At 49.6% G+C, this 18,141-nt stretch overlaps 1 protein-coding gene across 2 annotated transcripts; it reads left to right on the top strand.

The window, feature by feature from the left end:
- Nucleotides 1–9,147: 9,147 nt before the first annotated feature.
- OTX2 (orthodenticle homeobox 2) lies at nucleotides 9,148–11,737 on the top strand (the record flags this gene model as incomplete). 2 transcript variants are annotated; one of them, XM_083864464.1, is made up of 3 exons in its annotated part: nucleotides 9,148–9,371; nucleotides 9,708–9,859; nucleotides 11,117–11,737. In XM_083864464.1, exons 1-3 carry the CDS (start codon nucleotides 9,275–9,277, stop codon nucleotides 11,735–11,737), a joined length of 870 nt encoding a protein of 289 aa, XP_083720590.1. In that variant the 5' UTR covers nucleotides 9,148–9,274. The 2 variants fall into 2 exon arrangements, with proteins under 2 accessions (XP_083720590.1, XP_083720589.1); XM_083864463.1 differs by having other exon boundaries at nucleotides 9,687–9,859.
- Between the last annotated feature and the right edge of the window lie 6,404 nt (nucleotides 11,738–18,141).

Raw genomic sequence — 18,141 nt, 5'->3', positions numbered from 1 at the left:
GGGGGAAATTGGGATTTTTATTTTTTTTTTTTTCCCCTCTCTCTCCTTTTCTTTTTACAGAGGAAAAGAAATATTTCATGTCGGGGAAAGCAAAGAGTTAAATTTTATATACTATAAAGCACTTGTAGAAAAAAAAAAAAGGAAAAAAAAAAAAAGAAAAGGGGAAAGAAGCCAAATAGTAAGAAAAAAAAAAAAAAAAAGAATAAAAGAAAGTGCGATATTTGTGAGTGTGAGAAGCTGCAAGAGGACGGGATGTGGATTTCAGGGCAGTGTTTTACATGTGGGATCTTTGTTACCGGACAGACAGACAGACAGACAGACAGACAGACCCGCGGCACACACCAAACCCTTCCCGCACAGAAAACACCATCACCCAGACACCTTTAAAAAAATAAATTAAAATAAATTAACTATAGTATCCGGAGCTGGTTTTAAACTTTTTTTTTTTTTTTTTTTTTTTTTTTTTTTTTCAATATGAAAAATACCTGCCTGCAAAGGGAGAATGAAGTTAAGCACAGGAGTGATTTCCTATTCCCACGGTAACAACAGTTGGTTTGGGATCTTTTTCAAGCTTTGTGGCTTTGTTTGGTTGGTGGGGGGGAGAAGCTGCTTTGGGGGCTTCGGGGGGTATTTTTATTTTTTTAATTTTTTTTTTTTTTGTAATGAACATTTGTTTCTCCAGCAGCCAGCGGCTAAAGAAGATCTGCAAAGAATGAGCAAAGAAGATTTTCGATTAAAACCTCAGCCCATCTCCACGGATTACTTTATATCGATTCCTATATATATGGCTGCGATTGAGGGGCTCTAATTAAAAATCCAAAGGTTTGGAGCGGGGGGGGGAGTTGGAGAGAAAAAAAAAAAAAAAAAAAAAAAAAAGTTCTTTCTGGGTCCCAATAAAAGGAGCTTTTCATATAGGGGGAAATAAAGGTTGTAAAAGGTTACAAACGAAAGACTAGTTTAAAGCTTCTCTGCGGTTTTCTTTTCTTCTTTCTTACAAAAAAAAAAAAAAAAAACCACAAAACTTTTCTGGCTCTTTCTCTCCCTCCCCCTCTCCCCCGACCCCTTCATTCCTCCCAAGTTTGCCAACACGCGGGACTGGGGCTGTTATTTTAATATCTGGCTTGGCAGCATTAATCTCATTGCTGCAGCGAGCTGCTCATCAAGGTAACTTCATGGCCTGGAGAGGGGAAAAAAATTCTGTAAACGGGCAGCTTTAGGGGCTTTTCATCAACACTGAGCCCTGCACACGGCCACAGCCCCCCAGCCCTGCCCCAGCCCCGGGGGATGCCCCAAAGAGCCTCCCCTAAACTCTGCTTTATTTATTTAACACCCAGCGTTTATTTCTCTGCTCGGTTATTTGGGTGTGTTGGTTGGGTTTTTTTTTGGGGGGGTTGTATTTTTTTTATTTTTTTTTTCACCCTGAGGAGTTCCCTCAGGTGCAAGTCCTGGCCTCATTTTTGCTGCTCTCAGAGTGATGTTTTTAGGATTTGTTCGGGCTCCAAAGAGGAGCTGGGCAAAATTCAGATGTCCCCTCCTCTCCTTCCTCCAGCACCCCCATCCCAATCAGGACACTTGGGTTCATCTAAGCAAAGATGTTGACTTCATAAATATCAATTTTTTTCTAATTTTTTTTCCCTAAAATAGATGATGGCTCCGCCATCCCCCTCCCAAACGCTTGGGAAAAGGAGGGGAATTTATTATTATTATTATTATTATTATTATTATTATTATTTAATCATCCCCGCATTTTAAAACGAATCTGAGCCTTTCTCGAAGTGACACAGCTCTACCAATATCTCTGCCTTTGCACCCCCAAAAAGGGAGATTTTTGGGGTGAGGGGGAGCTCAGAACTTAAGAAAAAACCCACCAACCCAAACCCACAAAACCACAAACAAACCAACCGAAAAAATAAAAAAATAAAAAAAAAACCACCCCACCCTAAACTAAAATAAACTCCAAGCGACACTTGAATTGCAGATAAACTTCAAGGAAAGCCTGGAATATTTTAACTAGACACAAATCCGATGAGGGGAAAAGCTTAAAAAACGCGGAGCGTGCATCGCCCATCAGAAATACGGAGATGACAAATTATAAATCGGTAAATCGGTTCATTTTGGGTGGGTTTTTTTTTTTTTTTTTTTTTTTTTTTTTTTCTTTTTTTTTTTTTTTTTTTTTTTTAATTTCCCTCCTTGCTTCTTTCCTTAACTTTCACTGAATAAATTATTTCTTATTTTCCTTTCCCCCCCACCCCACCCTTGATCTTATTTTCCTCCCCACTCCACCCTTGACCATCACCATCATAACCCTCAGCCCTGGGAGCGACAGACGCGGCGATAAAACCCGGAGCGGTCGCGACAGCGAGAAATTAAATCAGGAGGAGAATTGGAGAAGGTGGAGGAGAAAAGGAGAGAAGAGACACAGAGAGAGAGAGAGAGAGAGAGAAAATATGGCTTTGCAACCCGACTGGCAGCGGAAAGTTGGAGAACTTACTGAGAAGCAGAAGTTACAGTTTTCTTTTTCATCCCAGAAGCAGATTTTTGGTTCTCTGAGGTATAAAAGTTCTCAGAGGGCAGGAAAAATCACACAGCTCCACTCTACTCCCATACAGCCCCCGGCTAAGTCTGGATCTCTGGGATTGGACCTGCTCTGCAACGCTTTCCAAACGGACCAGAAGAGATGGGAAAGTTTTAAAAAAAAATTAGTAAAAAAAATAGTTGTTTTTTTTAAAAAATCGAGATCCTACAGCTGCAACAACGATTATCAAATTATTATAATTTTTTTTCCTAACTTTTCCCCGAGCTGCAGAAGGTTGAAGGCAGAGGCGGCTGCAAAGTGTGTGCAGGATCGCTCCAGGAAAGGAGGTTCCCCCTTTTTCCCCCTCTCAGATCCAATCTTTGCAAGAGCCATTCCGACACATCGCTAAGCTAAAGGGAAATTCTCTTTGATAAAGCGGTGTTCCCAGCTTCTGGGTTTTAAAACCTAAATCTATATTCAAATCTGGCTGAAGGTGTGTTCTGGGATTTATGAAAGCCTCTTAAAGGGGTAAATTTACCAAACCGTGACAAAATCATCACAATCTTACTTTAGACATCTGAAGTGGATGAGAATTTTAAAGAGACCCTTGTTTATTTAAGTAACACTGTCCATCTCTGCCACTTGTTTTATTGGCCGCGGGAATTATTCCCAACTCGTGGGGCTGGAGGGGGCAGAGGGAGAGGTTGGGATGTTCCTGCTGCAGGGAGGGCAGGGGCTCTGAGCTCTGCCCAGGGCCAGGCTCTGCAGGCAGGGCTGGGCTCTGCTTCCCATCCTGCTCTCCCACACAACTGTCTTCAGGCACTGAATTTTATTTCTCTGCCTTGCTCAGCCTCCAACCCCCAGACACCTTTTTTTTTTTTTTTTTCCTTTTTTTTTTTTTTTTTTTTTTTTTTTTTTTTTTTTTTAATTTTATTTTTCCCCCCCCCCCCTTTTATTTTTAATCGATTTTGAAAATACCCTCCTGGTCAGGATACACGGGAACGAATTATCTCTCTCATTCTTCCGAGGTGGATTAAGGTTATTAAATAATATGTGGGGGCGGGAGATGATGGCAAAGGCGGAGGGGGCGGAGGTGGCGGGGGGAGGGTGGGGTGGGGAAAGGTTCAATCGGGATATTTATTCCTGGTGCTCCTCTGAAGGAGAGGCTGAGGGGTGGCGTGGCCGTGCCGACATCAGGGGAGCTGAGGGAAGGATTTGCCCGGCGCGGATCTCTGGGCAAGGGTTGAGAGAGGGGGGAGATGCTGCAAAGGGATGGGGGATGCTGCAAAGGGATGGCGGCTGCAGCTGCCCCTCCCTCACCCCCATCCCCTCCTCCCCCCCATTAAAAAAAAAAAACAACAATCCAAACTAGACAAACAAACCCACAAAAAAAAAAAAAAAAAAAAAAAAAAAAAAAAAAAAAAAAAAAAAAAAAAAAAAAGTCTCCACAAAAGAATCTCATGGGTCTGGGAGAGAAAAAATAAATCAAAACACAACTCCAAGAAGGGCAGAGGGTGGGGGTCCCGTGGGGCCAGGGCGTACCAACTTTCCACGAAGTCACCTCGCAAAAATTAAAAGGAAAAAGGGAAAAAAAACAAACTAAAAAACCAAATCCAACCCAGCGGCCAAAGTGGGAGCGGCTCCGGCGGGCAGGGCTGCGTGGCTTCTGGGCGAAGGGGTATTTTGTTTATTTGTTTGTTTATTTATTTGTTTGTTTTATTTTCCCCTCCTCTCCCCTCCCTCCTTCCCTTCGGCCGCCTCCTTCCTCCTCCTTTTTGGGAGTAAAGGATTAAAAAAAAAGCCAAAAAAAAAAAGCCAAAAAAACCCAACCCAAAGCCAAAGCACATCAGCCACCCGCCCAGCCCAGCCCCGAGCATCCCAAACCTGCTCCTGCAAAACCTCCGCCGCTACAAACTCCAAGGACAAGCACGTCGGATCTCAACGCAGCCAGGCTCGGAGAGAGAGCCACAAAGAGGCGAATTAATTGCTATAACTTCATTAACATAGGTCACCCCGTTAAAATGATCGAGGCGCTGCAGTTTTTTTTTTCCCCCCACCCTCATTGTCACAAGTGAGGAAAGTGTTGTGAGCGCTCCTCTCCCTCCGACCTCAGCCGCCTCCATCCTCCTGCCTTTCGGGCAGAGCTTTATTTTCGGGGTGCTGAGAGCCGGGAGAAGTTGATTGAGGACGGGGAGGTGGAAGGGGAACATTCCCTGTGCCCGGCTCCGGGAACCCCCCGGGCCCTGCTCACCCTCCCTGCCCCAAATCATTTCCATTCAAAACATCTGCACGTCCCTGCGACGTCCCATTCTACACCCTCATCCCTACTTATCTTTAAAAATATAATTTAAAACACATTTAGGTCGTCCCCCAGGTGAAAATTTCCCCTTTTCCAGGGCTGACTTGGCCCCGGGAGGTGGAATTGGGGTGTCACTGGGGGGACCCTGGGCTGGGGGGATTCTCCAGGTTTCCTCTCACCCATCTCCCGGCTCAGCCCTCCTGGAGGGCTCTGCGTCCCCCCTTCACAAATATTTACTTCTATACATTAAATATCTTTTGTGGTTGTTGTTGTTATTAGAGCCGAGCCCCAGCCTTTTGCTGACCCCCCTTCCCCGGGCAATTCCCTAATTCCATCTCCGCTGTCCATCACATCCATTCCCACAATGACTTCATCCGCTCCACTCCATAATGTATATTTTTAAACCGAGCAGCTTCTTTTAATGTATATTCTGGTGTCATTTCGGTGGCTGTTATTTCTCTCCGGATTGTCCCCCCGCTACAGCAGCGGCCTGTTTTTTCCTCCCCCTGTGTGTGTTTTTATTATTTTCCCCCTGGCTTAGATGTGTCAATCACTCTCTCCCTGCCATTGGTTGGAGAGTTTGCGTCAAAAAGTTGCCAGAGAGGCGCTTTCTCAGCAAAGCTCCCCGAGAGAGGTAGAGACCTTCAGCTCCAACGCACCCTGCCACTATTATTAAAAATAAAATCACTTTGACCAGCTCCGGCACCGGCCAGCTCTTGTATGTACCGAGCGCAGCCCCCGAGCATCCCCGCATCCTTCTCCTGCACCGTCCCCTCCCCTTTTTTTTTCCCCCCATTTATTCTCCTTTTTCAAACATTTTTTTTTCTCCACCCCCCCCCCCTCTCCACCCCCCCCCCTCCCTCCCCTTTCCCCCGATGTGGTGGGCGAGCTCTCTAACCTCCCGCTTTGTGCTTTCTCTCGCAGCTCAGCCCCAGCTCGGAATTTGGCGAGGATCCGGGAGCGCCTTTTCCCCCTTGGCCCCCCAGCCCTGCCCGCGGCAGGTAAGTGCGACCCGCCGGCTCCATCCTTCCTCGGGGGCATCTCTGGGCGGCCAGGAACGTAGAGAAAAGGGGGAATTATAATTATAATTATTTACTATTATTATTTTTTAAATAGCCTGAGTGCTGGGGGGGTGTTTTGAGGAGCTGCCCGGGGGAGGCCCCGGCTCGGGGACAAGCGGCGGCTCCAGGTCGGTGCTCGATGGGGATGAGAAGGGGAAAGGCCGAACCGGGAAACCCTGAGCTCTCCCCATCGCCCCCTGAACCCCGCGAGCCTCTTTCCCCGCTCTCTCTCCGATTCCCACCGCGATTTCGCTGGCTACGTGATTTTTTATTTTTTTTCCCCCCCCGGCCTATTCCTTTGGCCTGTAGTTATTTCCTGACCTCAAGCTGGACTTTTAAAATTAGGGAAAAAAAATTTAAAAAAAAAAAAAAAAAAAAAGAGGGGAGGATTTTTCTCCTACCTGAGACCCCTTTCATCCTCTTCCTCGCCGTGCGGAGACTCAGCAAAGTAAATTTACCAAGGGGTTTGTGAGAGCGCAGGGAGAGAAACCTCCAAGGCATTTTAGGGCCGGAGCTTCACGGTTTGGTGCGGGCAAAAAAGGGATGGCAGGAATGGCAACCAGCTCGGAGAGGGGCTGGAGCTGGTTTCCAGCTTTCCACCTCCTTTATCTTATTTTATTTTAATTTTTTAATGCCTTTGGAAAGGGTTTCCTTAAAGATCTCGAGTAACTCGCCCCGGCCTCTCTGCCCTGAGCGGGCACCGCGCTGACAAAGAGAAACTCGGGGAAAAAAGTCCTTGTGCACCTTTTGCACAAGTTTCTTTAGAACTAAAAAACCCCCTCCTTTCGCTGCTGAGCTTTATTTCTTTATTTCCATCTCGGCTGCTTAGAAAAAGTTGTGGCTCATTATTTATTTATTTTGAAAAGGCGCAACTCTAGTAAAAAAAAAATATAATAAATAAAAAGGAGTGGGGGAGGAAAAAAAAAAAAAAAGCACTTTAAAAATGCGGTGGGGTGTTGTTGGGAGGCAGGGACGGCCCTGAGGAGGAGGAGGAGGTGGTTGCCCGCCCAGCCCGGTCCTGGAGAGGGGCAGAGACCGCGGAGGTTCCGAGGGAGAAGCGCCGGGGACGAGCCGGGGTTGGCTCCATCCATCCCCCGCCGCCTTTGCACGGGGGAAAATATTCGCTTTAGGAAATATCACCCCAAACAGTCCCTCCGCTGAGGAAAAAAAAAAATTAAAAAAAATATTTGAAACTAAAAAAAAAATAAATTAAACAACCCAGAATTTCAAAAATGTCAGAAATTCATCGGAGCGCGGCAACGAGCGGCTCTCGTTTGCAAAACAAAAAAAAAAAGGGAATAAATTCCCCTCTCTCTACCTTGGCACCTTTTCCCCGCTTTGCCCTCGGCGGGAGCGGCTCGGAGCCCCCCCAGGCCCCCGCACGGAGCGGGACCAGGAGCGCAGGTTGCGCGCCCGGGCGCGGATCTGCCCCGCGTTAATCACCGGGGCCAGCGGCAGAGCCGGGGCCCGGCGCCTCGTAATTAGGGGAGCGTGTGCCGCCCGGATTATCTCGTTAGTTTATCAAGAAAACATTTATTATAATTAATTCTCGGACGGGGTAATTATTATTGAGCGAGGGCAGAGCAACTGGTAGCCGGGCTGTGTGTGCGGAGCGGAGCGGGGGGGGATGGATGGAGGGATGGATGGATGGATGGAGCAGGAGGAGGGGGAAAGGTGACAGATTGCCCGCTGGAGCCGTTGCTCCGCGGGCTGCGGGGCCGCCCCGGGATGCGCGGCCGCGGGGGCTCCGCGGGCGGCCGCGCCGGGCTGGCGCCTCGGCGGGATGTTTAACCCAACTGAGCTTAAGGGGTTGGTTGTTGCTTTTTTTTTTTTTTTTTTTTTTTTTTTTTTGGAAGAGCCGTTTGCGCGCTTTTTTTTTTTTTTTTTTTTCTGTTCTTTTAAAATTCTCCTTTTTTATTATTATTTTTTAATTTTTTTTTTTTAATTTATTTTAAATTTCTGCTGGCTGGTTTGGAAGCGCGCAGCAAACCCCCGCGTCTCGCTGCCCCTTCCCTTGGCCAGACCATCCCCATTCGGCCTCCCCCGAGGAGGGGAGGGGGATGATGCTAAAAACGCACCCCGCGCTGGATGCGCGCTCCCTCCGCCGCTCAGCGCGGTAAATCCCTTCCCCGAGGGGAGAAGGGGAAACTCCGCAGCTCTCAGCTCTCCCGGGGAGTCTTGGCTGGGCTAAAACGCGGAGTTTTGGGGCTTGTTTCGGGAAAAAAGTTGCGCTGGAGTTCGTTTTCCCGAAGGGAGCGATGAGCGAGCTTTTTTTGCTCCAAAAAGATTCCTTAAAAATTATTTTCTATGAGAAAAAAAAAATAATAATAAAAAAACTTAGCCTCAACCTTTTTTTAGGAGTCCTTGTTTGGCCTCTTGCCGCGCACCTGTTTTTTGGTTCGGGGTTTGTTTTTCTTTTGGCGGAGTGAATGTTTGGGTCTCCCCTGGTTCTGTTTGGGTTCCCCCTGGTTCTCTCCGGTGCGGAGCTCCCGGGGCTGTCCCGGGGCCTCTCACCACCCCGGTGTTTGTTTAGCTTCACCTCCGTCATCGAGAGTTTTCTTGAAAGCCTAATAAATCTGTTCCTTGCCTCCAAATCTAATTACCCGCGGTACTAATTAGGTGCAAATGGCCGGTGGAAATTACTGCAGACGTGGACTTGATGGCGGGAGAGCAGAAAAGTTTGGCTCTTCCCCGAGCGGGCATTGGGAGCTCTGAAATGCAGCAACGTCGGGGGGAAAAGGGGGAGAGAGAAAGGGAGGGGGGGAAAGGTTTGAATGTTGCCCAAACCTGGGATAATTAAAGTCCTTGCAAGAGACTAGCGGAGAGATAGGTTTCTTGAATTGTTTCTTTGTTTCTCACCCTTGGGCTTTGTTATCTGCATTATTTATTTAGCCGAGGGGTTCTTTGTGTCTGCCAATGGCCCCAATCAAGTTTTGCTTGAGACAATTAGCCGGTGCCCGGCCGGGAATCCTATGCAAATGCCCCCGGCCGCCCGTACAATGCGGGCAGTTGAAGGCATGGGGGGGTTTTGTTCGGGGAGTAATTACTGCCTGAGATGCGCCCCCTCCCCTCCTCACCCTTTTTTTTGGGGGGGAGAGATGCGTTTATCTATCTAGTCAGTCTCTCCCAGCTCCCAAATCCGGTTGGGGTCCGAGCGGGAGGATTTGACGGGGAGGGGGGATAAAAGCTTGAGGGGGAGGGGGGGGGGGGGGGGGCAGAGAGCTGGCCTGACTCCCCCTTCATCCCTCCACTGCTCCCTCCTCTCCCTCCCGCGCAGGCACCTGGCGGCTCCCGCACGCCCGACGGCTCCCGCAGGCAGCGCCCGGGGCAGGCAGGGCGCTCGGCCGGCTCCCCCGAGCCCGGATTTCGGCCAACTCTCCTCCCCGCCACAACTTTAGCATGATGTCTTATCTTAAGCAACCACCTTACGCAGTCAATGGCCTGAGTCTCACAACCTCGGGCATGGATTTGTTGCATCCGTCCGTCGGTTATCCCGGTAAGACACGGCTTTCTTCACTCTTCTTTTTTTTTATTTTTTTGGCTCCACGGAGGAGATTTTGGAGGAGCAGCATGCCCGGGGATCACGCTGGCTTGGGTGGGTGAGGGTGTGAGGGGTCCTCCTGCCTCTCTTTTTCCTCAGCCCCAACTTTTTCCAAGTGAAAGGGGCTGCAAAGCGGGGAGACCCCCCAGGCTGGGATTGCCGCACTTTGGAGGCTGATCCTGGGGATGCAGCTCCTCCGGGAGAGGGGAGGGAATGTGGAGGGGGCTGGAGGGGACCCCGGGCTCTGAGGGGCCGCTGACTGACCGCCAGGGCCTCTGGCTCCGTTCGCAGCCACCCCGCGGAAGCAGCGGCGGGAGAGAACCACCTTCACCCGGGCGCAGCTGGATGTGCTGGAGGCTCTTTTCGCCAAGACCCGCTACCCCGACATCTTCATGAGGGAGGAGGTGGCCCTGAAAATCAACCTGCCCGAGTCCCGAGTGCAGGTAGGACTCGGGGCGGCCCCGGAGAGCCCTGAGTGTCCTCCCCCTCCGTCCCGCCGTGAAGGGGCTGGACTGGCCTGGGCCTGACAGGGGGGATATGAGGGGACCGGTTTAGGGGATGGATTCGGTCCTGAAGCCAAAACAAGCCCCTGTGTGGGGTGGAGGAGGCTCAGGGATGGGTGGGGGTTCAGTGGGGGGATGTGGTGGCATTTTGCATCCCCAGGGTTGGAGTGTGGCCCCGTTCCTCCCTCTGCACTGAGGGGAATTTGTACAGATCTTGGCTCCTGAGCCTTCCACACCCATCCCCAGCAGCCCCAAATCCCAGCCTGTCCTGTGGACATTTGGGGGCCCTGCAGAAGCCACAAAGGGTCCTCTCTTCCCCAGAGCTGGGCCAGATTGGGATCCTGGCTCACACCAGGACAGACTGGGGGCTTCCTTCCCCTCTGAGGGGACTTCGATGAGAGAGGGGTGGAGGGAACCCCTCTCCTGGGGCTGGGCTGTCTCCTCTGCAGGGACCCATCCAGGCAGCATTTTGGAGGTGCTGCTGGCAGGGCAGGATGTTCCTGTCCCCTCTGGGACCCGGAACACCCCAAGCAGCAGGGGCAGGGCATCTCCAAAGCCATCCCTCCCACTCCAGACGAGCCTTCCCGAGGCTCTGTGGTGTCATGTTCCCGCAGAATGTGGTGGCTGGGATTGGGATTGGGATACCCCCATGCCAAACCCCTTCCTCCTCCCCACAAAACCTCCCCAGAGCCTCCCCCTTGGGCCCTGCTAGGGGAAGGTGAGATGGGCTGAGGGGCCAACTCTGACCGAGGGGGTGAGAGCAGAGAGCCTGTTCAGAGTGTAAACGAGGCATCTTTACCCCCCTTCCCATCCCGAGCCTCTGCTTCCCTAATTGTTCCCTCCTTTTCTGATGTTCTATTGTTTCTAATTAAGGGCTCGACTTCAATAGGCCTTAAACAGCGATTCCTGGGGGTCCCCGGCTGGCAAACAGCAAAGAGGGAATGCTTCCCCTTCTCCCCAAAAGTGACCTTATTAAGGAGTTTGATTTGTGATTTCCACTTGTTATTGCTGCTAATGATCTCAGGGAGGGGGAGCCCCGGAGCTCTTCTTCCTGCAGCTCCCTGCTCTTGGGGGACAGTTTAGGGTCTCCCTTCCCGGCGAGATCTCCTGCCACCATCCCTCTCCCACCTCGGTTTTGCCCGTGCATCCCTAACCCCAGGCTTTTTCTCTCTCCCTCCCTCGTGTCTGTGTCTCCAGGTGTGGTTTAAAAACCGCCGAGCCAAGTGCCGGCAGCAGCAGCAGCAGCAGCAGAACGGGGGCCAGAACAAGGTCCGGCCGGCTAAAAAGAAGAATTCTCCAGCCCGGGAAGTGAGCTCGGAGAGCGGGACCAGCGGGCAGTTCACTCCCCCCTCCAGCACCTCAGTCCCCACCATTTCCAGCAGCAGTGCCCCCGTGTCCATCTGGAGCCCGGCGTCCATCTCCCCGCTCTCAGACCCCCTGTCCACCTCTTCCTCCTGCATGCAGAGATCCTACCCCATGACCTACACCCAGGCTTCGGGCTACAGCCAAGGATACGCTGGATCGACCTCCTATTTCGGAGGGATGGACTGTGGATCTTACTTGACCCCTATGCACCACCAGCTCCCCGGGCCGGGGGCCACCCTGAGTCCCATGGGTGCCAACGCGGTCACCAGCCACCTCAACCAGAGTCCAGCCTCCCTCTCCACCCAGGGCTACGGAGCCTCCAGTTTGGGCTTTAACTCCACCACCGATTGCTTGGATTATAAAGACCAAACCGCCTCCTGGAAGTTAAACTTCAATGCTGACTGCTTGGATTATAAGGACCAGACGTCGTCATGGAAGTTCCAGGTTTTGTGAAGAACCTTTGTGGTACCGAGAGAAAAATCGCGACGAGAACGAACAGGCTGGGCCGAGCGCTCCAGTTTTAGTCAGGTCTTGGTTAAATTAAAGAGAAAAAAATTAACTCCACGGACAAAACAAAACGAACAGCAACAAAAATAACAAAACTGATGGCAACAAGAGGGGGACAGTGTTGGTGTGATCCCGTTCAGACTCATCTCCTGCTCAGACGCTCTGGAAAAAAAGGAATAATAAAGAGGAAAATCGGAGGAGGAAGGCCTTAAACGGACAGATCATCTAGTGAGCAGAAACCAGACAGACCCATCTGTGTTCTTTCTAGTCTTAGCCAATTGTTGGGTTTCTTTGTTTGGAAGAGGTGGGAGATCTTCCCACCTGCGGGCCAGTTTTAAGAAAAAAAAAAAAAAAAAAAAAAAAAAAAAGAGTCTAGGTTTTTATTTCTTTTTTTGTGTGTGCGTGGAAAGATGATCCTTCACCCAGAGGTTTCCAATGTGTTAGCCAACCCTCGGTTAAAATATTCAGAATGGACAACATCTCTCTTTTTCTCCCTCTTTTTGTCCCTCCCTCTTTCTTTCTCTCTCTCGAGCTCATCCAACTGTTTCATGCCCAACTTGCTGAAGTTGGCACCCGGAGAACTTGGTTCAGGGCTGTGTGGGTTGTGTGACTGATTGTCCTAGCTGCACTACTTTATTTAAAGATTAAGAAAAAAAAAAAAGATAATGTTCATAAGGAGTCAATATGTAGTTTTTAAGAGACAATCAGTGTGTGTCTTATATAAATGGTACATCTGTGGTTTTTAATCTGTGCTAGACTTCAAAACTGTGATCTCCTGTATTGTATGCAACTATGAACTCTGCACCAGCGGGAGTTCTGCTGTGATTTAAATAGGTTATAATTATAAGTGAAATTCAGAGCAACTGAGTTACCTATTATCATCTTAAAAAAAAATAATAATAATTAAAAATATATATTTAAAAAAATAATAAAAAAGAAAAAAAAAAGAAAACCGCAAAAAAAAAAAAAAAACGCGATCGCCTTTCACCCGAGGTGAACTGCACTGAAACTTTTTACAACAAACTGTCTCTGAATGAAAGAGGAAAGACCGAAAATACCCCACCCGAGGACATTTAACTCCTCTGGAGCTCACTTACTGCTGGCCACGCCGGCAGTAACCCGTCAAATCCAACAGGACTTTGGGCAGTTGCTCTGACCTGGATGAATTTAAACCGAGAAATTCATTGTCGTTTATGCTTGCAGATGTTAACTGAAAAAAAAAAAAAAAAAGGACAAAAAAAAAAAAAAGATATATATGCATAAACCTTTTTTTTTTTCTCTCTCTCTCCTGGATTTGGCAGATATGTATAATTATATTAAAATGGTTCTAGCACACTTTGATGGTTGTCTTCCATTTCGATCACAGACGGCGAGTGACGGAGAAGGGGCGATGCCGGGCATGGGAGACCAGGAGGGTCTGGCTGCTTCTGCAGGGCTGAGACAAAAGGGGTTTTCTGCTGGCAGCTCCCTGAAGTGAAGGAAGCAAAATCAAGGAAGGGGTGTTATTTTATTTTTGAAATTTTTTTAATCAAAAAACTTTTGTTACGAGGAGACCTTGGCGAACGTGACCTTTCCCACCCCGGCTTCACCAAATCTCCTCGTGAGGAGGGAGGGATGCGTTTGCTCTGCAGCTTCCCAAGGGATGGAGTCCCCAGTTGTGTGTTTGGGGAGAGCCATAAACTTCCCAGGCAGGCAGGAGAAGGGGGAACCCGGATCAGGCAGGATGCTCTGAGCAGAGGATGCTCTGAGGAAGGAGAGGGATGAGTGTTTGAGCTGCAATCTCACAAGTTGAAGCCCCAGTGCCCCAGGATGGAGGATCAAGCCCTTCCCACGCATCCCTGCCCTTGGTGGCTCTTTCTCTGTCCTTCTCCCTCTTTCTCCCTCTCTCCTTCCTGTGTGCAGCGCTGAGGCTGCTGGAGCCCTGAACTGGGGTTGGATTTAGCACAGCAAAATAATGGATCTGTGGAAAGGGAGAGACCTGGAGAAAAGCCCCCAACACCACGCCTCGGTCCCCAGGACTGCGGAGCACCAGCAATGACACAGCCACGGTGCCTCTCCATCCATCCCTGGGCTCCTCATCCCAGCATCCCAAACCTCCCCTTCCACAGGCACCAGCAAAAACCTCTCCTTCCTGCAGTGCCATTTGTGTCCCCGTGGGCAGGGAGCAGCCGCTAAACCAAACCGCCCTGGGGGAAGGAAGGAGAGTGTTTGTGCTGCCTCACGTCGGTGATTTTCTCATTTATTTTCCTGCGACGGGAGGATCACGCAGGGGAGGTTTGGGAAGCGCCAGCCGTGTCCCTGCCGCCGGCATCTCCCAAGCTGCAGCACCACAGAAAGTTTCATTTCTCCACTGATTTGCTTTGAATCGACAAAGTTTACTTCTCCCCCCCAAAAAATCTATTTGAGGAAAATATGTTCGAGGAAACCAAGTCCTTATTGAACTGGGGCACAGCATCCCACCTGCCTGGAAAAGCTCTTTGTTTCCTGAGCTTTTGATTATTAATTTTTTTAAAGCCTCTTTAAAACCTCTTTTTTTTGGATTTAGCTTTCCCCATCTTATCTTTTACTTCTCTTTCCTGAGTATTTCCCTGTCTGTCAGGGTTGAGCTCCTCCAGCTAGTGCTCCTTTTTTTATCAGAAAAAGCTAATTCATGGCAGGAGTCTCTCTGATTTTTTCCCTGGCTTTTTGTACTTTCCACGTTTTCTCTCCCTGTTCGTTTCTGAGTTTAATTTAAATGGGCACATGCGTGGGCAAAGGGCAAAATCCCAAGGTGAGCTGGCAAACACAAAATATTGTGTAAAGAGTGTTTTAACTCCTTTTTAATTTTTAATGTTTTACATCTCCTGGTAGAATTCTCTTCCTCTGAACTCAGGCTGCGGTCGGCAATCCAATAAAATCTGGGGAAAAGCTGGAGAGACCACGTTGGTTTAGTGTTGGAAAGCCGGATTTAGGGGCAAAGAGCTGATTAGGAGGGTGTTTGATTTGAGGTGTCCTGCCCAGCCCCCCCAAAAATATACATAACAAGCAAATCCTCTATCTGCTCTGCAATGCTTCCCACCAGGGGGGGGAAAATAAAATCCTTAAAACTGGAAAAGCAGAAAAACAGGAGGGAAATCTTGAGCACAACCATAACGGAACTGCCTGGAATGCCGGTCCCAGCATCCCTGCCTGCTCCCTGCTCATCCTTGTCTCAGCCCCTCCTGCTCCTGCTCTGTTTCCTTGTCTGATTCCCTCTCCATTTGCCTGCCCAATGTTCCTTCCCACTCCCAGCCTGCTCCCCACCAGCAGCAGTGCACACTTCCCAGTGCTCCCCAGTACCCAGAGCATCCCTGCTCCCAGCCCAGCCCGAGCCAGACCCAAAACAGGGACAACTTTTGGGGTGCTGCATTTCCAGGAGGACCCCAGGGCTGGGGAGCAGTGCCAGTTTCCAAGGAGACAGGGGAGATTTACTGAAAAAAAAAAATAAATGCTGGATTTAGGGACAGGCAGTGGAGCTTCACCACCTGGTGCTGGGTGGAGCGGCACAGGAACACCCCAAACTCCCACTTACAGCCCTGGCAGCACGTTTTCCCTGGGATTTGGGGTGTGGTGGGGGTAGGGCTGGTGGGCTGGGAATGGGTTTGGGTTTGGGAAGGTTGGAAGGAGAATATTGGGAAGCGGGGCTGTGCTGGGGTGAAGGGATGAGGGTTCTCGAGGGTCAGGGCATGGTGTGAGGACTGGGCTGGGTGTGGGGAGGTGTCAGGGGTGGGAGGGCAGGAGGGGAAGGAAGGAAATGAAAATAAGGGAAGTAATGATGTAGGGAGGGAAAGAAGGAGCAAAAGAAGGAAAGAGGGAAAGGAGGGGGGAAGGAGGGAGGGAGAAAAGAGGGAAGGGAAGGGAAGGGAAGGGAAGGGAAGGGAAGGGAAGGGAAGGGAAGGGAAGGGAAGGGAAGGGAAGGGAAGGGAAGGGAAGGGAAGGGAAGGGAAGGGAAGGGAAGGGAAGACGGAAGGGAAGACAGAAGGGAAGGGGAAATGCCATTTCCAACTGCTGGCCCTGCCTGGTGTCTCCCTGCTGCTGTTACTGCTGCTGCACCTCAGTGCTGGGGCAGAGCAGAGGGAGGTGATGGCAGGGCAGGGGAGAAGAGGTGGTGAAGAGATAGATAAATATATAAATCCCACACAAACTGTTAAAATCTGTTCTCAGAGTCAATTTTGACTTTTAGGCTCATGAACCATTAATAAAAATCTCCTTATACTCAGATGGCTCTCAAATACTGCGATAGCGGATTACAAACTCCTAATGGAGACACTGTATGATCAAATATTCTCTAAGCACCAAGGTCTAACATCCTGGGGGTGGCCAGGCCACCTGATTATCAGCTTATCAGCAAATACCTCTCAGTGAGGGATGTGTCAAAAAGAAAGTGTCTTCCTCAACCTGCTCCCTTCCCCATTCTTCCTCCAGAGAGCTTTGGGAGTGGCATCCTGTGGTCTGGGGATCATAGGATGCCCTGTGGCAATGATGCCCCCACTCTGTCACAGGGCTTGTCCCTGGATTCTGGATTTTCCTGGGAGAGATACAGAGATGGAGGTCCCAGAGGGGTTTCAGGTTCTCGGTGCACAGAGCAAACACCTCTCTTGTTCTCAACACTGGTGGCACTCAGGCCTTGCCAGGACCAGACCACAGAATGTGATGTATAATTACCTGGTAATTAAATTTGGAGGGCTGAGGCAGCATCATTAGAGAGAGAGAGAGAAGAGAGGAGGTTCCTTCACAAGACCAGAAACCAGAGCTCCCTGCAAAGCCAATTGCTGGGGAAAATACACTGTAGATCTGCTGGTCTCTGTTTTCAAGGAGGTGGTTCTCTCTCTCTTTCTCAGGACCCTGGTATTTATTCCTATGTGGATGCTGTTAATGGGACCTGCTGATGCCTAGAAAATCATCTAACCCAGTCTGGGAGCCCTGTGCACTGGGAGGGTCTGGGATCAGGCTGGAGGGGGAGGAGAGGGAATGAGGGAGCAAGCAGAGCAGCTTTAAAGTGAGATTTTAAAAGTCCCCTCTGGACTGTAACCTTCCCAACAGGAAGGTTACAGAGATCTCTGTGTGTCCCTCACCACTGACACCAGCTCACAGCCTGCTGGGGTATAAATGAACTTCCACTTGGCTGAAGTAAAGTCTTCAAGACTTGGAGCATTCTTGGCTTTCTTAAAGGAGATTGTGAGGTTGGGATGTCAATGCCAAGCAGAAGAACTTTCCTGCTGACCTGCTATGATTCACTTGTGACTTTTTGGTAAGGCTTTGGCACATGCCTTGAGTTTCCAAGCACCACCTTTGGGATGCAGGGAAGGTGCCCAGGCTGGGCTGCCTTTCTCAACCTTCTCCTGCCAGAGAGGAGAGCAAAGCTGGGTCCTCCTGCATCCTCACTCCCTTCACAAGAGACAAATCACTTTTGCTTTCAGGCAGATTCAAGCAGAGGTGAAGCTGATTTATCTCCTGATGTTGCTGTGAAAAGCAAAATGTCCCTCAGTCCCTTCAAGTTGGTCCCTCCTTGCCACAGTTGTGGAAGGGCAGGTAACTGTGCCCTCTGCCTCACTGATTTTTGGAGACCCCATAGGCTCTTTTGGAGACCCCATCCACTCTGGTTCCTCCATAGGATGTGGGGCTGCAGGTTTTATCCCTTGGGATAATCAGGCTCCTCTCCATTAGCAAAATATGCAGAGCCACCCTGCAGGGAGCCTTGTTGGGGGAGTTATTGCAGTCTGATTCACCTGAGGGCATTTGCCCAGGGGCTGGAGAGCTGAAAACAAGGAATGTGGTGAATTGTGAGGGTGTTTGTTAGGTTGTGAGGGTTTTTCTCAGGATGTGAGGATTTTTATTGGGTTGTGAGGGTGTTCATTGAGTTGTGAGGATGTTCATTGGATTGTGAGGATGTTCATTGGGTTGTGAGAGGGTTTGTTGGGTTGTGAAGGTGTTTGTGCAGTTGGGAGGGTTGCTTGTTGAGTTGTGAGGTTGTTGAGTTGTGAAGGTGTTCATTGAGTTGTGAGGGTGTTCATTGAGTTGTGAGGGTGTTTGTTGGGTTTTGAAGGTGTTTGTTGGGTTGTGGGGTTGCTTGTTGATTTGTGAGGTTGTTCATTGAGTTGTGAGGTTGTTTGTTGAGTTGTGAGGGTACTCATTGGGTTACGAGGATTTTTGTTGGGTTATGAGATTGCTTGTTGAGCTGTGAGGTTGTTTGTTAAATTGTGAAGGTATTTGTTGAGTTGTGAGGGTTTTTGTTGGGTTGTGAAGGTGTTTGTTGGGTTGTGAGGGGTTTTGTTCAGTTGTGAGGATGTTTGTTGGGTTGTGAGGTTGTTCACTGAGTTGTGAGGAGGTTC

The sequence above is a fragment of the Zosterops lateralis genome, assembly GCF_965231275.1.
Source record: "Zosterops lateralis genome assembly, chromosome: 6".
In the NCBI taxonomy this organism is placed as follows: domain Eukaryota; kingdom Metazoa; phylum Chordata; class Aves; order Passeriformes; family Zosteropidae; genus Zosterops; species Zosterops lateralis.
Note: the sequence above shows the minus strand (reverse complement) of the source record. Positions and strands in the feature narration are given on the sequence as shown.